Source organism: Parambassis ranga, chromosome 18 (assembly GCF_900634625.1).
Source record: "Parambassis ranga chromosome 18, fParRan2.1, whole genome shotgun sequence".
NCBI classification, from domain to species: Eukaryota; Metazoa; Chordata; class Actinopteri; family Ambassidae; genus Parambassis; species Parambassis ranga.
The window spans coordinates 12,026,475-12,050,446 of NC_041038.1; the positions used below are offsets into that span (position 1 = coordinate 12,026,475).

Sequence of the window (23,972 nt, forward strand, 5' to 3'; positions counted from 1 at the left end):
AATAATAGAATAATAATAATAATAATAATAATAATAATAATAATAATATAAAACAATAAATTATTATTATTATTTTATTTTTATTTTTCTATCATACACTAATAGAACATTCTTCACATCTTTTTTCCATGTGAAAGATAGAAAAACATTAAACACAGAACATTGCCTTTACTTGAGTTAAAGGGATGTTCTCTGATGTTTGGGCTTTTTGTTGGAGCCATGCTGACAGTTGTAGGATTTGTTTAAAATGTTGTTATAACTCACATTCATTAAACGAAACAACAGATCTGTTCATTACAGTCTGCTTTTTTACAGTTGAGAACGATGTAAACTCATTGTAAGTCCTGTGTAAGTCCTGTCAGTGCCACAACTGTCTGGACCTTTTTCTCGGAGGGGCCCTCGTCCTGTTCGTCCTCTGCTCTGCGGAGCGGCTGCATTTCCAGCAGAAGTGCAGCTGCATGTGTTTGCTGAATGTCTTGTCTCTGATGCCGTAGATGAGCGGGCTGAGCAGACGTGGCAGCACGTTGGTGAAAAGGAAGGTGGAGAAGATGATCTTGACCCGGCTCTGGGGCCAGGCGCTGAGAAGGATGAGGTTGATGAAGGGGCTTATGTAGGACAGCATGCAGATGAGCAGCTGGACTCCGTGCAGCAGGATGGTGTTGCGGGCGTTTCTGGCTGAGGCCTTGTTGGAAGCAGTGACGGCCTGGGCAACAAAGAGGACCTTCAGGTATGTGATGATGAGTGTGAGGAAGACGAAGGACAACAGAAGCACCTGAGATGTAAAAAGATCCACTGTGAAACTGAGCTGTGATCAACATCAGAAATAAAACCCAGTAAAACACTTCACCTGCACTACCACACTCTGTGCTTTGTGGTACGGCGTGTCGTACAGGTAGGAGGGGTAACATGGGACTGTGGTCGAGAAGATAGAGAGGGGCTGCGAGGCCAGGACGAGCGAGGCCAGATCTGAAGGTGATGGAGAGGTCTGCACACCGCGATGTACCGCTCAACCGCCATGCCGGCCAGGTTCAGAGGGCTGTTCCTGGAAACACACACAGTTTGATTCAGAGGCACAGCCCCATCTAGTGGCCAAAACCTGGTCTTACTCTGCAGGCCTTCTCTCATTTTCAGGAGTACTATGAGTAAAAGGGATGTTCTCTGATTGAACTGAATTGAATTTTTCAATAATACGACTTAACAGCAGTTAAATTAACAAATCCTGCAGAGCAAATACTGTGAAAATGTTAGTAATGAACTTTAATAAAATAAAATCAGCAGTGCTGATTGCTTATTTTCGCCAATCTGAATTCCAGAATGTGAATCTCACTGTTTTTGGGCCGTCAGACACACACAGTTATCATCTTAATCCTCATTATCTGCTCTAAAGCTGCAACAATGAGTCAATGAATTGAAGTTTGGAACATTTTCAGGACATTTTCAATAAACTGTCAAAATACATTGATTGATTAAATCATAGACAATCAATCAATCAATCAATCAATAATGCACACAAACATGCTGATCTAGTAAAGTGCAGCATTAAGTTCCACATCTTTACAACTAAAAACAGACCAGCTGAAGCTGTGTGTGGTGTCCATCTACGTTTGGTCACACAACAATGTTCTTCTAAAGCCTTTACAAACGAACAGAATGTGAAATGTCATCAATAATCACATAAAACAAACATATTACAGAACCTGAGTGTCAGACTGCCCAGTTACTGTGGATGTTCTGTTTAAACTATTTTAAAAACCAGTAATATCATTAACATTTTAACCAGTAATAGCAGGATGATGTTTGTTTCTACAATTTCAATCTACTTTTTGCCAAATAGTCCCATAAAAAGACAGAATTATTAAGTGTGAATAAACTGTATTTGCTTCCAACAGTATATAAAGTCAAAATATCACAGTACAAAAAAAACCTAAAACAATTAACTTAAACAATAAGAGTAAAACCTAACCCTGTGGCTTAGTCGTAGCCTATATTGTGATATAACTGAGTTTCTAGTGAATAATCTCAAATGTCGGTATGCCAAAACAAATTAAACAAATCAAAACTAAATTATACACATTTATAGAAGAACTCAATTTATCCTAACCTGTAACTTTTAATTTATATTTATGCTTGTATGTTTCTATTGTATTTATTATTAAGGTTATTTTAATTTATACGCCATACTTTATATTTATTTTTAATGATCTTTTACTATTGTTTTTGTAATGTAACAAGATTTAATATTTGCTTGTTAATTTGGTTTTAAAGTTGTGTGATTTTATGTTAAAATGTAAAATAAGTCTATATTATCTGAGTTTGTCATGTTTTTGTTCTTTTGTTCTGTTAATAAAGGTTAAAAAAAAACAACAACAACGTCTTACGCCGTGGAAAGCGTCGTTTTTACGACATACGCCGTACGGCGCTTTCAGTGGCTGTGTCTCATTTCAGGGTCTGCATCCTTCGCAGTGCGCATTTTAAGGCCGCTTACGTCACAAAGCTGCGCGAAGGCTGTCCCAATTCGCCAAAAGTCGAAGGGTCCTTCAAATGCGTCCTCCAAATGCGTCCTCCTTTTGCCTGAATTTGGAGGACGCATCGCTACCATCCTTCGTGGCCTTAAATATCCCACAATGCTTTGCGGACCTACTTTTTGTCCAATAGTACAATGACGGACCAAGCGAGCGGCAGCGGCAGGAGTGCCGAATTCACATTTAAATGTAAGTAAAGAGCAGTAGTTGGAGAGTTTTAAAATGCTAGTAGTGACAGCGGCATTAAAAAAATGAGTTTCATATTTACAAACATGACGTCCTGTTGATACGAGGCGCTGTAAACTAAACGTTTTGATTGAATGTTTCTGGACTGTTTACTGTAGTATAGTATAAAGTATAGTTCACGTGAGGAGCAATATTATCGTTATTATATCAAACGGTCATTCTGCCTGTTGGCATTTTGTTGAAGGAGGAGCAGAGAGAAACAGAAGAAACCTGACAATTGATAACGGAGGACGTGAGGCTGGAGAGGGAGGGAGAGAGAGAGAGGGAGAGAGGGAGGGAGAGGGAGAGAGAGGGAGAGAGAGAGAGAGAGAGAGAGGGGGAGAGCAGAGAAAGAGCGGACAGACCTCAGCTCATTGAGAGGATGGTGGACAGCAGTGATTTTATGTTCTGTGTTATTTAAATGTTACTTATTAAATTGTGTATTAAATCGTTCTTGTCTCTGTGTTCTTAAACTCTTCTAACCTTGTTACATTATGTGTTTCATCACCTATTTATAATTTAAGTAAACTTTTGAACAACTTCTCAGTGACCACAGTAAATCATTTATTGTTCTGTTATGTACAATATTTAGAAAGACACAGTTTGAACATTTCTAACTATTTACCAGTGGGCATTATGAAAATGTGCAGTTTATTATTTATAAAAGATCAGCAGAAAATACTATTCACAAAGAACATATATATAAATGTTTGGCTGAGCAGGAGTCCTTGGTGCTGCTGGACTGGATGATGCCACGGTGAAGACCTTGGAGTCCTCTGGCTGTGAGTGGGACATCATCTGGGGGAGGGGGGTGTCTGTCTCCTCTGTCCACCACATCGTCCATCAGGGTTTGCAGAGCGGACGATCGGCGGCTGCCATGTTACTAAAGATGTTTTTAAAAAGGGCAAAAATAAAAATAATAACTTCAACAGAGCGGCTTCCAACGCAGCTTAAAATATGAAAAGCTATAAAATATGTATCCTCACCCTCCAAAGGTGATGATGGTCAGTACACCTCCTCCAGGACAGACAGCTGGTCCTGCAGGGAGCCCCACTCTCCTCCACCCAGCAGTAATTCTCTGGTGCAGTGACAGACCTGATGCTTAATGACACATTAAAGCAGTGGTTTCAGGGTTATTTGCAGGGTTCGTACACATTTAGCTATTTATTTAAAGTATTAAAATTACAAACAGACCCTGTATCAAGTCTTACGATTGAATCAAATATAAATTACATTTAATCATATTTGTCTATCTACTGGTTATATATCTAGCGTTTGCTCAGTAACCGGTATATTAATTATGATCAATAATATGGTTAAACAGCAGCTTACCGTCACCTCCCACTGCGCTCTCCCAGCCTGAAGAAAATGAGCCGTCACAGGTTTTGCTGCTGCTGGAGCCGCCTCTCCTCTTCCTCCAACAACAAATAAATATATTAAAATATTCCAAATGTCTAAATCCACACTGTTGTCCCGTTTGTTGTCTAGTCCGTGTTGTGTCGCTGTCGCTGCTTTTGTTTTTCCCGGGGCAAAATTTATGACGTCGCGCCACAATCAGGAAGTGCTTTGAAGGCCAGACCGTCCCATTTACCAACGGTGGAGGATCCTCCGGAGGATCCTCAGGAGGACGCGGCCTCCTGAGACCGCGTAGGCTGCGTCCTCCGAAGGATGCAGACCCTGAAATGGGACACAGCCAGCGTTTCACGTCGTACGCCATACGTACGGCGTTTCCCAAACGGCGGCTCATAACGCCGTACGTCAGAGTTTTACGTCCTGCACTAGCAAAACGTGACGCGAGTGGCTTGCTGCCCTCTGATTGGTCCGTCAGGCGCCAACCGAAGCTGCTGCGGCTGGACAACACCTGAAGCTAATGCTAACGCTAATGAGCTCGTTTTAAATTTACATACACATATTGTTTTGACGTGTCTCGTCTGAACCGGGAGGTTTCGTGGACTAAACATAACAAAGTTCGGACCGTCAGCGGCGGCAGTCAGCTGCCGGTGAGTGTCTGCTGCTGTTAGCATCATAGGTCTGTGGTTAGAAACTCTGTTATATACCAGTCACTTTATGAAAAACCAGACGGAAACATGTTCAGTCTACACAAGTAAGAGTCCAAAAAACTTCAGGTCTGCTCAAAGTACCAAAACTAAAAAGCCTAACTGAGCAACAAGGTCCATCTTTAGTGTATTTAGTGTATTTAGTGCTTCATCCATCCAGGGGTTTAGGTTTGTTTTGAGTCCAAATTAAGTCATAATATAACAAATTGCATATTTTATCAAACGCACACATAAATGTTGAAGTACAGGAAACCACAGTCCTACTTAATGCATTCAAACTATCAGCTGTTACCTAGCCGGGCCATATTAGAGCTGCATCCTGTGATCAATTAAATATTGGCAACTCCTGAAATACTGAGCAAAACCGGCGCCTTCAGCAGTGTATGTGTGAATATTTTGTTTTGTCATCTCAGAAACGATTGGAAAAGAATTAACATGCTATCATTTCCTGTTTCCTCATATTGAAGTCAGTGTATTGTTGTTTTTCATTTTACATGACTTCCATTAAAGCCTGCTGTCACAACCAAACACCAACTATTAACAGTGCTTTTATATACTAATGATCAGAATGCAGAACTTTCTTAATGAAAACCTACACTTAGTACAGGGAAGTAACAGGACACTTAATTTGTACATTTTAGTACAGCACGCAGTAAGATCAATCAGTAAATAAATAGATGAATCGGTGGAGGGATAGATGGATAAAGCTGAACTCTTTCAGTCATTTTCAACAAAGGAAATGATCATATGTGCCTAAACAGTAGTGAAATCATTCAAATATACTGTCAAAATGTTAGAAATGAACTTAATAAATAAAATCAGCAGTGGTAATTCCTCTTATAAATCTGCTCAGCCTTCTCTCTCTCTCTTTTATCTGAAATGAGGGATTCGGTTGTTTACACAGTGTGAGCTGGTGAACAGTGGATGGGTCCGTGCAGTGTAAACAGGGATGTCACAGCTAGGGATGTCCCGATCCGATTACGTGATTTCAGACTCGATCGGAATCGGACATTACCTCCCGATCAGGACTCGGATATATATTTATCAGGGCTGTCAGGGCAGTTAACGCCTTCTATGCAGGGTGGCTCTGTGTCTTGTAGTGTAGGGGTATGACAGCTGCTTTTGGCACGAGAGGTCCAGAGTCCTGAAAGTATCGGATCGGGACTCGGTATCGGCAGATACTCAAAATCAAATGACTCAGACTCGGACTCGAGGGCAAAAAAACCTGATCGGGACATCCCTAGTCACAGCCAAACCTAAGCTCAGCATGTAGTGTGAATGAAGATATACTGTATATGTTAAATATCTACTGTACTTGGCTTTGAAGGCTACCTGTTGTACATCAGCTGGTTCACGAGTAAAACATACATGGGGACACGCAGGCTCTGGATTTTAGTTCCAGGGGACGGCAACTGTTGGGCCCACCGTGTATAATGAAATGAACAAGTGTTATTCTGACCAGTTAAAGACGATTATCATTACATCTCTATGTTATTTTATGCATCGTATACACAGACTTACTTGTTGGCAGTGGCTACCAGAAGCAGTAAGATGCAGCAGGGAGCAAAGGTTAGTGTAACAGTGTAGGTCAGGATTTGAAGCGTCACAGAGAGCATCAGCATGATCATGTCATTGATCACCAGATGGATGAACAACACGTATCTGCAGGAGGAAAAAGAAGAGTCGGTTATCAGTCACAGCTTACAGTGAATCTCACACAGTGCCGTGTCACCTGGGGTCTCGCTGGAACACCTCACTCCGGAAAAAAGTGTAGACAAAAGATCCGTTGATGCAGTTGATGATGAGTCCAGCAGCAAAGGTAATGAGGTTCTGTGCCAAAGCATTGTTCAGGCTCTCCAGACGTCCGCTTGAGTTCATATTATGCTTTGTCCTGGTCCGTGCTGCTTTAGTCAGCACGCCAAAACAAGAAAGAAAAGTATTTACAAATGACTGTTTTACCTCAGAAACTTATCTTTAGAAGTCAGGTAACAACGGTTGGCGGTTCTTCCTATCTTAATTGTGAAGAGCACCACTCTGGTGTGACTGTCTGTGAGCAGTGAGATTTACAGGAAGAACTAGTTATATAGGTTTCCATGTGTAATGATGGAGAGGTGTGATCAGAACTTAGCAGAGGGACTGTTAGCTGTAGGCTGTCATTTCACTCCCCATCAAAGTGGGTTAAAATAAACTTTCAGTCCCTTCATTAAAGAAAGTTTGTTTTCAGATAAGATGTTTGTGATGATGTGCTGTCAGTCACTCTGCTGGCACAAAGAGGCTGTTGTGCTGCTGTGTGTTGTTTGTCTGGATTAAACTCTTTGATTATGGTCAGGTCAGCTGAGGTGGTGTCACTGTGTGCTCTCTCTGCACAGCCAGCACTGTGGACTACAGCTGTCAGGGCTAACATTAGCTGGGTATCCAGCACCCTGTTTTTAATTTGCATTTTGTATTGTAAGTTCTGAATCAGAAAAGCGAGATGGGAATGCAGAAATGAGAAAAAAATAACACTCTAATTCATTAAAAATGTTTTAAGGGTGCTTTGACCTCCATGAAAGAGAAGAGAGATGTGACAACTAACAAAGCTACATACAGGTATCATGATGACATTTATTGTTGTGCGTCTCTGCCCTGTGGGTGTATGTGTGTGCGTATGGCCAGCAGGCCTGACTGTAAGGGCCTACAGGCAGTGTATTGTTTTGGGGAGCTGTGTAGCAGGGTAGAATTTCAGAACCATCTTCTGGTGTCCTTGTCTTTTAAACACTGGGCGGTGTCTGGTGTGTGTTTGTCTGTTGCTTGAGTTTTCATTAACAACATAGTCTCTTTAATATATAACTGTTAATATATATATCTGTTGTCCAAGCTGAAATCAGACTGTGGGCCTCTGGTTGCTTCCTTATTTCTTTCTGACCGTTTACAGACAAAAATAAGCAGAGCACAACATGCAGATGCTGAAATATCAGTATATGTTGTCTATACATCATCTGATCTCTAACACCCATAGTTTACTTTCTCGCCTGCTGTGTTTGTAGAGGTTCTGATTTGCCTGTGATCGCTCTAGGTTAAGATTTCGCTTTCGTTGTGTAAAAGAACCAGAAAACAGTCAACAGAGTACTATTTGGGCCACAAAAATGGTGAAACTTCCCAAAAATATATAGATTCTGTTGCAACTCAGTGTGCAACTGTGCATCATAAGGTGATATACTGTACAATGCAGTTCTGTGAGGCCACACTGAACTGAGTGCAACATTCCCATTGAGGTCGATTGAACAGTATAGACGTTTATCACTGCTGAAAATAGTTTCTAACACATGACACAGCTGATCATTAGTCATAGTTTTGGTCTATAAAAATGTACAAATGCAGCAATAAACAATGTGAATGAATCACATCATACTGAAAGGAGCTGAGGTTTGTGTGGACGTGAAACAGTCAGGGTGTCTGATTTTGCTGTTTCACCTGCAGGTTCACTTTCAGCAGCACCGGCCTGACCCTGACTGTACAGTGGCCCTGGTTAAATAAGTACCGAATCCAGTACTTCCTGAACTGCTCATCCCGGAAGCCATAGATGACAGGACTCATGAAGCGGGGGATGATGTAGACGAGCAGGAAGAAGATGTAACGGATCTCCAGGCTCAGGCCAGGGAAGAGGGAGATGAGAGCGGCCTGAAGGGAGGGAACCACGAAGGCGAGCATGCAGAGCAGCAGCTGGAAGGAAAGAACAGGTTGGCTTTATCTGATGACATTTACTCATTGTTCTACTGCAATATAAACTCAGGTTTGGATTTTGTAGATCCACAAAACGCTGAGTGTTGTTGACTGCTAGTAGGGATGTCCCGATCCGATCACGTGATCGGAAATCGGGCCAGATTACGTGATTTCAGACTCGATCGGACATTACTTCCCGATCAGGACTCAAATATATTTATTAGGACTCTCAAAGTTAACGCCTTCTGTGCAGGGTGGCTCTGTGTCCTGTAGTGTAGGGGTATGACAGGCGCGCGAGAGGTTCTGGTTCGAGACCTCGATGAGCTGCTGCATGTGTGAAATCTCCTAGTGTGGCGCTCTGGACACACGCACACGTTGTGCTAGGATCGGATCGGATCAAAAAAACCTGATCGGGACATCCCTAGCTGCTAGTCACAGTTCACAGTTCACAGGTCCTTCAATGCATCCTAAACGAGTCAATCATGGGGATTGACTCGTTTAGGATGCATTGAAGGACCATATCCAAATCTTTTTTAATAGGAAAAGCACAGCAAAGTTGATTTTCTCTAAAGTAGTTAAATAGTTAATATTTTCAGGTTTTAAGTTTTTATAAACCAAGTTAAACGTTTTCAGACAATTATTAACTTAGTACTGGTGATGGTAAAAATAATTGTAAATTAACTAATTATTTGCTGTTTATATTAAAAAACGTTCCATATTCTATACCTTATATGAGCTAGTGCACATTTTACTCAATATAAAATATTCCAATCATTCTTGGCTGTACATGGAGGAGAGTTATTAAGGTAACCCTGCGGGTTTTCCTTCTGATATCTACCTGTACCCCGTGAAGCAGCACAGTGTTCCGGGCTCTCCTCACCGAGGCCAGGCCTGCAGAGGCGGCTCGCGCTGTCAGCATGATCTTACAGTATGTGTAGAGCAGCGTTAAGGCCACAAAGGAGAGGTACGTCCCATCAAACACACAGTTCTTGTAGTAGATGGAGCGGTCGCGAAAGAGCAGCGAGTGGTCGCAGAAAATGGTGGTGTGGAAGAAACTCAGCGGCTCCTTGACAACGGTGATAAGGAGGTCCGTGATGGGTGGGGTTGCGGTGAGGATGAGGATGATTCCAATAAGGAGGAGGGTGCGGGGGACGGTGCAGATCTGGTTGTAGTGCAGGGGGAAGCATATGGAGATGTAGCGCTCCACGGCCATGCCAGCCAGGATGAGAGGGGTGGAGCGGGTGGTGAGGACGGCAGTCATGATCTGAGAGATGATTCATTATTTTCAACAGCAGGAACAGATTGTCGTGCTTGTTTAATAAACATTCCATATAAATCATTAGGAAAAATCAATCAATATATTAGTTCAGCATCTTGCAGCTGCTGTTGCATGTGAGATGTGATTAGACAGAGGTCAGTGCTGATGAGGCTGATGTACGGTAGTCATGACTCACCAGAACACAGCACGCAGAGGCGAGGATCTTCCTGAAGATGTAGCTGACCACATACAGAGCTGTCACCAGGGTTAGCTGCAGGGCGTCGTTGATCACCATGCAGATGAACATGATGTAGCGGGGATTCTCATAGAAGAGACTGTGGGGTCAGAATACAGCTGAGAAACAGATGGACACGTGTGTGTGTGTGTGAGTACTGTTCTACTAGTAGTCATTGTGAGTTAAACTGCTGGTTGTTATTCAAGCTAACTCTCTTAAGTCTGAACTGCAGAAGGCTTTGAAAAGACTGCATCACATTTGCATTGTTTTATCATAGGAAGAAATTGTAAAAATCGACAGAATCCCCAAAGTTGAACTTTCTACCTTTGTATGTACACATGAACATGCGATAATACAATCAAATCTTAAAAGCATATTTCATCCTAAGCGCATTATGCTAGATTAAAAATTGTATTGACAAGATTCTGTAAACAGCTTCTGATCTCCTAAACACCATTAGGAAGCATAAATCCAGCAACTATTTGTCTTTGGCTTTCTGCAGGCTTTGAACAAGTCTCTACTTGTAACCACGGTGCCCTTTCCATACAGTGCAAGACTTTATGTTGCAGTATACAATGAGGCCGCACAGAAAGAGTCTCGCTGAGGCTCTGTGTACCTGTGTTTTAGAAAGGTGTGCACCATGCTGATGTTGATGATACTAAGGGCCAGCCATACCAGCATGGCCACGATGTTCTTGGTCAAAGCATTAGAGAAGCTGTCCTTAGGAGCTAACAGCTCAGAGCTGCTGTTACTCGTCAGCAGTTCCAGAGGACCGGGGGAGGTGGAGTTCATCACCAACATCTCAGTATCTGAAGCAAATGGAGATCATATTAAGTTTCAGAGCACATCATTTTTTTATAAGAAATAACCTGTAAATATCCAAGTAGGTCAAAGCCCATGAAATGCTAACACAAGACAATTATTTTTTGTTATACATAGTTGATGGAGACAGAAAAAACCAAAGTGGAAAAGTGAAATTTTATATATAATTTATTATTAATTTTATATAATTAAATAAACATAACCTTTACACACCTGCATCCAGAGGTTCTTTGAGGTCAGGGACTCAAAACAAAGCTTTGAGCTGTACGGAGAGGTCAGACAAATGATCAAAGATTTTAAAAAGCTCAGAAAATCAATGTTTGTGTGGCACTAAACTCTACTGTTAAGTAAAAACTTAATCTTAATACTAATGAAAACTCCTTAATATTTTTCACAATGTACATTTAAAACACATTGTACACACACTAGTTTTGTAATATTCACACTACAGCATATAATGCCAGTGAACAGCCATCATCATGCACATGCAGTTCAAAAAGCTCCATATTAACATACATGTAACATCAGTAGATGACTTTGTCAAATCTTTTTTTAAGACCTAATAAAAAACACTTCACTTTTAATACATCATCAATATAAGCTGCATCCTCAAGCTTTGAAACCAAATGCACTAACAACAGGTAAATGTTTAGCTGCTGCTTAAACCTCTCACCTGTTGAGTCACTGACGAGGTCAGCGACCTCTTCCCGCAGCCTGCAGGCTTTTATATGATCACCTTATGGATGCTTTGCTATGTTTGTGGATGTATTGATCAGGTTGTCATAGGGATATTCAAAGGGTGGAAACCCATTCGGTTTCCACCAGGGATCAAATGGCTCCCCGGTGACAACTGGTCCAACATGTCACTGATGGTTTAGAACATTGAGGACTTAACGCACTTGTGGCTTTAAGAACATCTCAGAAACCCACATTTGTTTAGTTTGAGCTGCTGACTACCTGCACAGGTACCTCTTCAGCAAAGAAGTAGAAAGAAGTGGAAAATACACATATTTGACTAAACTTAATGTGTAGAAATATGCGCTTGTTGTCATGGCAAGGATGTTATGTCATTGTTCCCATGGCTAATCTAACGGGATGACAGATTTAGATATGTAGTGCATGTGTTCTGCTGTTCGGGGCTGAACTTATTACCTTGTTGCCAAAAAAAGGTGGAGCAAGATGGGACAGTTTTCTTTGCTTTTTCTCTGAAGTTATACCTCTACACCTCCTTTAGTGGACTTTATATAGCCCCATATCCAGATATCTACCTGGTTATTCAATTCAATTCAGTTTTATTTATATAGCGCATTTTACAATCAGAAACTGTCTCAAAGCGCTTGACAGAGACCCAGAGCGTGAGATCCAGAGCCTGAACCCCTTTAAGAGCACTGTGGCAAGGAAAAACTCCCTTTAGGAGGAAGAGACCTTAAACAGGACCCGTCTCTTAAGGAGGAACCTTCCTTATGACCATGTTTGTTTAAACGTGACCTTCTGTTGTTTTTGGGCGGAGAGATATTAAGTATATAAAAGATAATCAACCAGAGAAGCGACCCATTCTTTGACATATTTTCAGGTATATAGACAGATGTATATCAACACCGTGTTCCAACCAGATCAAAATTTGGATAAGCCCTTTATCTGAAGGATGTTTTGAGATTCAACCACCAGGTGGTGTGTTTCCTTTGTGAGAGTGGGATCAGTGTGGGAGTGCCGTCTCTCCTCAGGGACAGTTTGGAGTCTCTGTAACTGTGAACTATGCACAGTTCACCCTTTTTGTCTTTATTTTAATCTGTGAAAACAGAAAAAGTAAGAGAGCGGCCCCTCCGAACCAAATCTGAGTTGAAACAGTGGGGTTCATTGACCTTCATTATTTAGACACAAACACTGTAGGGGTTTTGTCTGTTACATTTAGCAATACACAGTTGATCTCAGGCAAAGATTTATTTTTAAAAGAGACACACATTACTAGGGTTGGCAATATGCCTGTCGATTTAAATCCTTTCCCCCCTTTCTAAAAACAACACGTTTTAAAATGATTGTCCAGTGTAGGCGGTTTTAGCAGGTGTCTCCTACTCGGCCACGTGCCTCTGTTTGAGGTGCTGAAATAATCAAAGAAAACATCTTGAAGTTAAAATTGACCAGGCTGTGGGCATCAAGTGAAGAAAGAGGCTATAATCCCTATTTTACTGTGTATTTTAACTGATAAAACTAGCTGACAGGACGCAAAATATTCCTACTTAAATGATAATCAGCTCATCAATTAAGGATGAACCTATGATTAGATTAGAAAAACACAGTATGACACCTTCACTCTTCATCGCCACCCAAAATAAATGGTACCTAAAGAGCAAACTCAAATTAATGGATAAAATAAATGTATAGCCTAGCCTTACACATGACCTAAATCCTGTTTGTCTGGCACTGGTAAAGCTGCTGTTCTTTTAAATGTTTTATACAAATGTTTCTAAATCCTGTCCTGTCACATGTCATTTGTGACAGCGTCAACTTTCTGCTGTGCTGCTTTGCTGCATCTGCCCCTCAGAACGTGCATCTTGAGGTATTTCCTGAACTTTGTGTCTCTGACTCCATAGATAATGGGGCTCAGAAATCGAGGCAGGATGTAGACAATCAGGTAGTTTGCAAATCGTATTTCGAGGATTTTTCCCGGGAAGATGATGTGCAGGATGATCTCCACGCTGGGAGAGATGTATGAGAGCATGCACATGGCCAGCTGGGCCCCGTGCAGCAGGATGGTGTTCCTGGCTTTCTGTGCCGATGCCCTCTCTGTGGAGAGGGCCCTGGCTGCAAACAGGATCTTTAAGTAGGTGAAAAGCAGAATCAGAAACACGCAGGAGAAGTAGATGATGTCAAAGGCAAGCCTTTTGTATGCCAGGACTGGGTCTTTGAACACATTCTGGCGCAAGCAGAACACAGACTCATGGAAGAAACTTAGGGACTCAGTCGCCAGCGTCACAAATAAATCTGTAATATCCGGAGCTGCACATATGAACCAAATCAGCCCGATGACGATGTACGTCCTCCTCACAGTGCAGATCTGGTTGTGCCGTAAAGGTTCACAAATAGCAATGTAGCGCTCTATGGCCATGCTGGCTAAGTTGACAGGAGTGTTCCTGGTGGTAAAGACCGCCATCAGGATGAAGAAGCAGCAGAAAGATACGTTTATCTTGTAGAAGATGTAGCTGAGGACGAAAAGTGTGATAGTGACGGTCAGCTGGATGCCGTCATTGATCACCATGTGGATAAAGAGGATGTAACGAGGGTCTTCATAAAAGGTCTGGAGGAAGACAGAAGGGGAGAGAAGACGGAGATTTTAGTAAGTAGCTGTGGAATAATGTACACTTTAACCCCTTCAGGGTGTGGAAGCTCTTCTGCTTTGGATCCCAGGCCCAGTGGATATGATGAACATTATCTTGAAACCAACATGCATGTTCTGTTCATTCTCATCATATAAATAAATCATTGAACTTTTTAGTCAAGAACTATTAAATAGGAAAAATTGCATTTCCCCAGTGTTGGAGGCAGATTACAGTTTACAATGGTGAGGGGGGAAAAAGAGTGTGTGTGTGTGTGTGTGTGTGTGTGTGTGTGTGTGTGTGTGTCTGTGTGTGTCTGTGTGTGTGTGTGTGTGCCGACCTGGTGTTTAAAGAAGGTAGCCACCAAGGTGCTATTGATGTAACTAAGGGTGAGCCACACCAGAACCACGATCAGATTCTTCACAAACGCTGTGGTGAACGTATCTCTGACGAGCATGGTCTGAGCCGGAGAGAAGGAAAAATAAAAAGTTACTGTGCAGCAGAATAAAAAGTCTTCAGACACATCAGCAAACGGCCAGAAACACAAATCAGAAATCAGTTGAGGTGGATTTTAACTGCAGTAACACTAGTCATTCTTCTCTGGGACAAATATTCCTGGTAGTAGAGCTCCTCACTGACGGGGAAATCCATGTAGTAACAGTGGTAAGATAAGATGATGCTTCACCATACCTGAGAAGGGACAGTTGTGTTGACTGTGAGGCCTACAGATGAGCTCATGCTGCAGCAGGAACTGAAGCAGACCACACAACAAACACATGATGTCACTAATGATCCATATACAGTATACAGGTGCACACATTAACTTTCTTATCTGTAATTAATAAATGACATCTTTTACACCGGCAAAGAGGAAAACCTGATATAATGATGACTCCGACCTGCAAAATATTACATGACACCTCCAGATAAAAGAGCATTTACTGTTGAAAATGTTACGTCTTGCTTTGTAATCTTTTAACAAATGTAAATTATAATTTCAATATTTATCTAACAGATAAATTGCCGGAAGGAATGCTGACATACAAGCAAACATTTCTCCAACATACCCCTCCTGTTTACCTCAGTCCGACACAGAAGGCATGAAGCTTCAGGGGTTAACCTTTATAAACAGGACGTGTTAATCACAGAAGGGAAAATATGATGATGATGATGATGATGATGATGAGGAGGAGGATGGGGCATAGTTTTTTTTTTTCATTTGTCTATCAATCTAATAAAAACAAAAATGTAAGTCCCAACTTTGAAATACAAAAATGAGAATTAAATATTTTTGTGAGACATAACTTTTTTTTATGATTCAGAATCAGTCAGAAATACTGTATTCATATTAATTGCTTATATTCCAGGTGCTCCATGCATGATCAGGAATAACAACAGGTTAGAAACATAAAATAAACTAAGAAATCTAAACGATAACAAAAGCGTCAAGTCAAAAAATGGTGGTCATATATAATACAACTGGAATACCACATGCAAGTAAAATATTACAGCATTAAATAACAGCTAATATGGAAATAATTAATAGTGTTCGATCCGATTGTCTGATCTCAGAGGGAGGAGTTTACATTAATTTGCATTTAATCTGTAAACTAATGGTTAAATAATATTTTTATTTGTGTTATATCCCAATATGATTGATTATTGTTTAACTTCAGACAAAGGGCGTGCTTGTTTTCTGGGAAGCGAGGATGAAATGAGGGACGTCCCGATCAGGTTTTTTTTTTCCCTCGAGTCTGAGTCATTTGATTTTCAGTATCTGCCGATACCGAGTCCTGATCCGATACTTTTAGGGTTCTCTACAAAGGCGAATGGCAGCTCACTCAATGTGCTCATGTGTGCTGTCCTGCACCTTTGCACGAGGCGTATAAGTGCTGCTACTTTTGCCTGTTATTGCAAGAAAAACTCTCGACACACACACACTCAGGACGTAACGTCCGAGTCCGATCGAGTCTGAAATCACATAATCGGAAATCAGGGCCCAATTTCTGATTATGTGATTGCATCAGGACATCCCTTGATGAACCCATCAAACATGGTTTCATCCTCAGGTGGCTGGAAATGGAAGCATGGGACCATCCTGTGGATAAAATCTGTTGGTCAAGTGGCAGTGTTGTTGCAGACTGGTGACGTTTGCTCTGTAACAGGAAACGTAGTTTTTATTTTTTATAAATGTGCAGTGATTACCCCCTAGAGGATGAAACCCGTCATGTCAGGTGCCAGCATTCATCACCAAGTGCTGCCAACTTCGTTCTTAATATAATAATGTAAAGTGGTCTAAAACTCAGTTTGGTGTACCAGGCTGTTTGTTTCTGCTCTAAAGTTGGACATTTTAATATGGAGCTCTATGGGGATTGTCTCACTTTTGAAGCCAGACCATAGTGGACAGTGGTGGTAAGCTGCCACTAAGCCTTATTTTACACAAGCGGCAACCTTCGGGGCTCAAAGTTGAAGCCCATGCGGAAGTGTCAAAACTTGTAATTCACGCCGCAACCACTGGGGGCTGGCTCCAAAAGCGAGTCATTTCCCATAGACTCCCATGTTAAAATGTCCGACTTCACAGCAGAAAAAAACATGTTTACAGCCTGGTACAAAAAACCACTCTGGTCTCAGATGATAGGTTCTCTTCTAGTGTCAATTGTACGGGAGGTGAATTTTTTTACAACTCACTCGTTTCAATTGTATTCTGACTTAAAATTACGCATAATTATGGGCGTTGCCGCTTGAGTGACAGACGGTTGACGTATCACAACGTGAGTTTCCTGCTTCCACGATCGCCCGCCCCCCCCTAAACCCCGCTCGTGCCCCCCCTTTTTGTCCATATTTGGAGTTTTGGCGGACGTGACGCTGCCAACATGGCGGCGGTCATCAACGTCCTGGAACCTCCCACTGAGCCTCAGGACGTCTCTTCAGAAACAAACGGGTGACGTCACGGAAGCTCTGTCCATAGTTTTTACTGTCAATGATTTTACACCATCAAATAATCTGTTCGCATGCATTATAAAATACTGAGCTCATTTTATAAATAGAAAACAAAGTTCATGCAGAGAAAACCAGCTTTCCACCCAAGAATCTGAACTCAAGTTGTTTATAAATTACTTTTTAATTACGTTCAATATAAATGATCATGATTAATATCGATGTCTATACAAAATGTGTTCCCTCATCTAATCCTGTGGTAGAGGCAGTGATCAGCGGGAGCCTGCAGTTTCTGAACAGGCTTCATGTTTCTGGGTTTTTAGGCCGGCTCACTGTAAAAAGCAGGTACCTCCTTACATACCTCCTGAACACCTGGTCTCGCAGGCCGTACACAATGGGACTAACGAAGCGTGGGAGGATCTCGACTATCACATAGCAAGCAAAACGTATTGCCAGGGATTGTTTGGGCATTAAGTTGATCAGACTCTGCTCAAACAGGGGCCTCACATAAGTAAGCATACATAACAGCACCTGGAAACCGTGCAGGAGAATTGTGTTTCTGGCCTTTTTAATGTCCACAGCTGCTCCTTTAGCAGCAAACAGAATCCTGAAGTAAGTGTGTAAAAGTGTGAGCCACACCAGGATGAGACAGATGATGTGTGACGCGTTCCTCTTCTTCAGGCTGTACTCGCTTCTAAACACCAAGTCTCTGGTACAGAAGACTGTGGAGTGAAAGAACTGCAGCGGTTCTGTAGCCAGCAGAATAAAGAGGTCTGGCAGGATGGAGAAGGCGCTTGTAGCCCAGATCAGACCGATCAGGATGTAGGTTTTTTTGACCGTGCAGATCTGCCCATGACGGAGGGGCATGCAGACGGCGATGTAGCACTCGATCGCCATGCCTGCCAGGTTCAGGGGTGTGTTTAAGGTGGCGGAAATGGTGAAGATGAGCAGGATGAGGCAGAGAGGCACAGAGATGGTGTACAGAGCGTAGCTGATAATGTGGAGCAGAGTCGACAGGAGCAGCTGTATCATGTCGTTTATCACCAGGTGGATGAAGAGAATGTAGCGAGGGTTCGAGTTAAAGATCTGCAGGAGAAGGAAAATTCATCAGAATCACAAACGAATCACAATAAACACAAAAATAATCACATTATGTAGTAGTCATATAAAAGCTATTGCTGTTGTCTGAAGAGCATTGAGTCAAAATGACAGTGGGTCATTCTGTTATCAGTCTATATTCATTATAAAAGGCTTTATTTATTTGTATTGCTGCTGGAGAGGTGAAACTGGTGTATCTTAAAAAGAAAAGCTCCGTTTTCCATGACAGAAATACTGAAGGCTCACATTCCTTTCATTTATTAAATGTATGTCAAAGGCTGAGATATAGTATCTGGGAGGAAGCATAAGTCTAAATATTAGATATTAGAAAACTGATATTTCCCATAGCTTATACAGCTCTAACTAAAAAAATGACTGTTCTCCACAGGAACATTGATACTGACCTGAGTGATAAAAAGAAATCCATAATGTCATCATCATAAACAAAATAATACACAGAATAAAAACACAGACTTTGTTGCATGAAAATGGGAAATAGCCAAACAGAATCCTTACACCCTGTGCAGTGTTATATCAGGTAAACCATATTCAATAATAAGACATTGAAGATAAAGACACCTGACAAAATGGACACTGCTCAGCTCAGTAAGAAGCTTTACATTGTAGTTATTGCTCAATATGTCTTATTAAATGCTGAACTTGGGAAAACTGCAGCAGATTTTTAGTTTAACTCTCAAATCCTAAAATGTGACAGATGTGTACCTATGGGCCGCTCAGTGTCGGTCTACACTCTCATTGTACTCCTTACATTTTGAAAACTAGACCACACCACAAGACTTGGGCTTGGCTCCTAGTGGGTTTCTACATTCATATATCATGTATAAAGTGTAAACATTACAGACAGACCTGGTGCTTTCTGAAGGTGTGGATCAGAGTGCCGTTGATGTAGTTGATGGAGATGCAGAGGGCTGTGACTATCACATTGTTGGTCACAGCTGAGGAAAAGTTGCTGCGCAGGTTGGCTACATCGACAGATGACAGATTCATGTCTGACTGAATCCTTTCTGTCTGAACAATAATACAAATAAACTATTAACGGCATATAGTCAAGTATTGTCTGTCATTGACACATTCACAGCCCGTAGGTACAGATATGTGTGTGTGCTGCAACACAAAAACTACTTTTATAAGGAAACAGCTGTGTTATTCATGACACATTTTGTATAACAACATTATTTATTTACAATAATTTGTAGTAAAATATCATCTGTCCAGCAGTAAGCTACAAACAGTCCACTTACCCAGCAGGAGATCACCTTACCCTGAGCTGGTATGGGTTATGAGTTTATATAGGCTTCTCACTGTGTGTGTGTGTGTCTGTCTGTGTGTGTCTGTGTGTGTCTGTGTGTGTGTGTGTGCGTGCTAATTGGTGGAAATGATGGTGTATTAAAATAAAATACATTTGATGATTCCACTGCATGTTCTCTGCAATTAGGTGTGAAAATAACTACAAATATTGTCATTAACTAAAAATGACTTGATCAATGTCAGAATATCAAAGTTGTATATTGTCCATTTCAAACTGAGTATAACTGTTGACCTTTTTTCCTGACTGGTTGAGCCTTTATTTGGCTAAAATGATGTGGTAATTATCTTGAACAGTGTCTGAAGCATGAAGGCCTGTAGAGTTGGGTTCACATACCTTATGTTAGATTTTTTTTTTGCATACACAAAACATTATTAGCATTGAAGAACAATTTTCAATAAATGAATATAAAATGGAAACATTTTACAGGATAAGATAAAATAAGGCACGCTAAGATAAGATTAATTATATATTTATTATATACATTTATAAGATAAGTTAAAAAAGAATTTATTGTCATTGCACAATAAAATACAGTAAAATGCAGTAGTATAGTATATCAGGTCAAATTGAATGACACAATTAAACAAAAAAAAAACGAAACACAGCTGTAGACCTTGTGTGTTGACTGCGAATGTGGACGGCCTTTGAAATAAAGGGTATGGGTTTGGTGGTGTGTGATGGTGTTGACCTATTGTCTCCCAGAGATCAGGAGACAGGTGAGGTGAGGTATTTTAATATAGTTCTGTGGTGACAAAAGAGGGCATGCTGTCCCAGGCTGTGAGACCGTATAAATTAAAATGCTGTATTGCGGAGTAGTGGAAAGCCACCATTATTGTTTTCATGTAGGCTACTTCTCTTTAGAACTTGTAGGAAATGCAGGCGCTGCTGTGCCTTTTCACTGAATCTGCTGAAAAATGAATTGTTTTTCAAACAAGTGGTTTGGGTTCATGACCCCGGTATGACTATTGCTGCCTCCTGTTTTTGTGGTCCCTGTGGTTAGAAAGCTTGGATTAAAATGGATCGCATAGATTTAAGTGGTAGTGTTGATATTTTTTGTTTTTACTGAGAGTAATCCTGTAATTTAATCTCAGAATTCAGCCATAGAATTTTATGCCATGTCACTAAATTATCTATTTGTTTATAGTTAGTAAAGGTGTTGGATGCTGAGATGCTTCTCAACAGGTGACCTCATTGACACACTGATTACTTTCACAAATGAATCAGTTTGTGACATTCAGTTGTTTTATTTTCCTTCAAACTTCTTAGTGTCCGTTAAAGTTTTCTTTTTAAAGCTCATCATTTCCATGTGTCTACGTTCAGGGTGGCTGGATCTTGGCCTTGGTTGTATAGAACATAGTGTATCTTATCAGATACCTTCTGAACGTCTTGTCTCGTAACCCATAGACCATTGGGCTGATGAGCCGAGGCAGAATCTGAATAAACAGTGCGACCAAATAGCGAATGGTCGACACCCCCGATGGGAACAGGCTTGTCAGGCCTTCTATCATGATGTTAAAAAGGTAGCTGAGCATACACAGCAGCAGCTGGAAGCCATGGAGCATGACGGTGTTCCGGGCTTTCTTGGCATTAGCAGAGGCTGCCTGTGCAGCGAAAAGGATTCTGAAGTACGTGTAGAACAGAGTGAACCAAACAATGACCAAGAACATGATGTTGGTTACGTCTCTCTTTCTATTAAGATTGGGGTTTTTGAAAATATTTTCTCTCAGGCAGAAAACTTTGGAGTGAAAGAATTCATTGGATTCTGTGGCCAAGACGACGAATAAATCGGGCAGTATTGTCAATGTGCTGAGCGTCCAGATCACCGTGATCACAGCATACGTTTTCTTGATGGTGCAGATCTGTGGGTGGCTGAGAGGGAAACATATGGCGATGTAACACTCCACTGCCATGACGGCGAGTGTCAGGGGGTTGTTTAGGCTTGAAATGATAGAAACCATTAACATAATGACACAAAAGGTGACATTCAGGGTGAACAAGATGTAACTCAGAAGCTGAAGGAGGGTTAACATGATCAGCAGGATTATATCATTGATTACCAGATGGATGTACAGGATGTAACGAGGGTTCGTGTTGAAAATCTGAGGAGAAGGAAAGATTGGAGCTTTAGTTTAATAAGAACAAAGAATAGAAATACAAATGTACTATTGAGTCAGTGAAGCCTAGGGCTGGGTGATATGGCCTTTTACTAATATCCCGATATTTTTAGGCCATCTCACGATACACAATATATAGCTCGATATTTTGCCTTAGCCTTGAATGAACAGTTCGATGCATGTAATCATGCCAGTATGATCTATATGTCTACATTAAAACATTATTGTTCATACTGCATTAATATATGCTATATAACCTAGGGCTGGGTGATACATCGATTTTATGGATTCATTTGAATTTGCTCTTTAGACCTGTTTTGGTGAAAATTGATTTTAACGTCCACCGCAGACACACCCTGTGCTCCCGTAGTTCAGCCCGTAGTGGGCTCAGCCCTGTATCCAACAACATGGCAGCCAGCAGAGAAGATCTCACCCCTAAAAAAGGCAGTTTGGAAGTGGTTCAGTTTTGCGGCATCAGAGTCAGAAGCCTGTGGCCTTTCAAACTTTCTATCATCTATCCTCACGTTGCTGCAAAGATCTTTAATTACACAGATGTCTCACTCTCTCCCAATCGCCCGTCTCACTGCATGTTTGCGTGTGTATGTAGTAGCGTGAATAATCGAATGAGTGAGAGCTCTTAGCGTTAATACATGTTCTTTAAACGACACAATATAGTAATTTTCTGTATCCCACAGGGGGCGAGCCGCGCTATATCGCGTACATTTGTTATATCGCCCAGCCCTAGTTAAGCCCTGATCAGTTTCTGTCTAGTGTTTGCTGCTGTCACACATTCAGCTCATAAGGACCTGCTCCTCTATGGAAGCAGCACAATTATGCTACAAGCAGAGAGAACTCAGACGTGCAGAATAACAGAGAAAGAAAGACGATAAGCATGAAAAGTGGATTTCTTTATAATGGATTTTGCACAAATGAACTTCATCATACTTCAGCATTTTTCCACACATGTTGGGACATACTCCACATACTATAGATATTTGAGTATTTGTATTTACATCAGCTACAAACCTGTTATTTACTTTACATCAGCTGTGGGAGGTAGAAAGGCTGCACATTGAATATCACTGACCTGATGCTTTTTGAATGTGTGCACCAGGGTGGCATTGACATAGACGATGGAGATGCTGAGAACCACAGTAATCACATTCTTGATTATAGCTACGTTTAAGGCGTCCCGAGAGACCGCTGTTGTAAAATTCCTGCCATTGTTTGAAAGATTCATCTGCCACAGTCCTCCAAACCCTCCAACAAGAGAAAACAGAGAATCAATCTTCAGCAAGTCATAAACAAACTAACTTTGAACACCATCGTTTAAGATAAGATATAAAAAACAGTAATACTTCACAGTAAAGTGATGCTTCTCTGAGGCAACATTAAATCCACGCTGAAAGTAGACTTGCTTAATGTAGCTACACACAGGCCATTATTCAGGTGTGGATGAGCTTTCTGTTACAGAGCTGCAGACTGAAATCTGAGAGCTGAAGTATGACGCTCTTGTGGAGGATAATCAGCAGGAAAACCACAGCGCTGGTTTTCAGTTCAGAGTGTGATACCATGTTAGCTACAAAGCCTTAATTAGGCCTCAGTCAGCATGGATTCACAATACTGGTGCATCGAAGCAGCTCACTGTTATTATTAAAAAATAATCATAGTTAAGACCAAATGTTACAGAACACTACAAGAGAAAAAATCATTAAAGTGCTTTGAAAAACATCTAAACTCATGTAAAATTCACATTTAATGGCAATGAAAGGACAATTCAGACCATTGAAATAAAACAAAATTGTTATAGAAAACCACACACAGTGTAGGCACTCACCTCAGCATGAACGTGTATGTCTGCTTCTTAATACAGTGAGCCGGGTGTGTTTGATTCATCTCCATATATAAGAGTCACCTGTTGGCGTCATAGGATTGTGACTTACAGCAGGTGTGTGTCTGTGTCCAGGGGTTCCGGGGTGGGGGGTGTTGATTGCATACAGTACAGTGGCATATCCACTTTACGATACTGGGCAGTGAGTTTGTGTGGGCGTACCTGGGATGGGGTGAGCGTGCATGATTGTGTGTGATAGTGTGTGTGTGTACAAGACAAGAGAGAGTTTGTGTACCTGTTAGTGTAAAGTGGTTTGTTTGCGTTTGGAATTGAATGTACGATACAACGTTAAGCATAAAGCTGCTGCCCAGTAAGCACTATCTAACCAACAGATACCAGGATGGAGCCTTGGTTTACTATGCATGCATGGATGGATGCAGCAGGAACTTTTAATTTTTGGGGGATTTAGTCAAGGTGTTGGGCATTTGTTGTCAAGGCAAACTGTAAAGCGATGCGGGAAACCCTGG

The 23,972-nt window shown here is 41.3% G+C and overlaps 4 protein-coding genes and 1 pseudogene across 4 annotated transcripts; all 5 read right to left on the minus strand.

Annotated features, from left to right (window-relative positions):
- Positions 1-358: 358 nt before the first annotated feature.
- LOC114451227 (odorant receptor 131-2-like) lies at positions 359-6,682 on the minus strand (annotated as a pseudogene).
- A 1,548-nt stretch (positions 6,683-8,230) lies between these two features.
- LOC114451229 (odorant receptor 131-2-like) lies at positions 8,231-10,731 on the minus strand. Its single transcript, XM_028429806.1, has 4 exons — positions 10,616-10,731; positions 9,961-10,099; positions 9,345-9,770; positions 8,231-8,506 (listed from the first exon to the last, which is right to left on the minus strand). The coding sequence occupies exons 1-4, from the start codon at positions 10,678-10,680 to the stop codon at positions 8,231-8,233; spliced, it is 906 nt and encodes a 301-aa protein (XP_028285607.1). The 5' UTR covers positions 10,681-10,731.
- Positions 10,732-13,300: 2,569 nt separating this feature from the next.
- LOC114451230 (odorant receptor 131-2-like) lies at positions 13,301-14,592 on the minus strand. Its single transcript, XM_028429807.1, has 2 exons — positions 14,476-14,592; positions 13,301-14,116 (listed from the first exon to the last, which is right to left on the minus strand). Exons 1-2 carry the CDS (start codon positions 14,590-14,592, stop codon positions 13,301-13,303), a joined length of 933 nt encoding a protein of 310 aa, XP_028285608.1.
- A 2,783-nt stretch (positions 14,593-17,375) lies between these two features.
- On the minus strand, positions 17,376-19,178 carry LOC114451231 (odorant receptor 131-2-like). The gene is made up of 2 exons (XM_028429808.1): positions 19,038-19,178; positions 17,376-18,158 (listed from the first exon to the last, which is right to left on the minus strand). The coding sequence occupies exons 1-2, from the start codon at positions 19,176-19,178 to the stop codon at positions 17,376-17,378; spliced, it is 924 nt and encodes a 307-aa protein (XP_028285609.1).
- A 1,638-nt stretch (positions 19,179-20,816) lies between these two features.
- LOC114451232 (odorant receptor 131-2-like) lies at positions 20,817-23,188 on the minus strand. Its single transcript, XM_028429810.1, has 3 exons — positions 23,086-23,188; positions 22,702-22,874; positions 20,817-21,599 (listed from the first exon to the last, which is right to left on the minus strand). Exons 1-3 carry the CDS (start codon positions 23,186-23,188, stop codon positions 20,817-20,819), a joined length of 1,059 nt encoding a protein of 352 aa, XP_028285611.1.
- Positions 23,189-23,972: the final 784 nt, after the last annotated feature.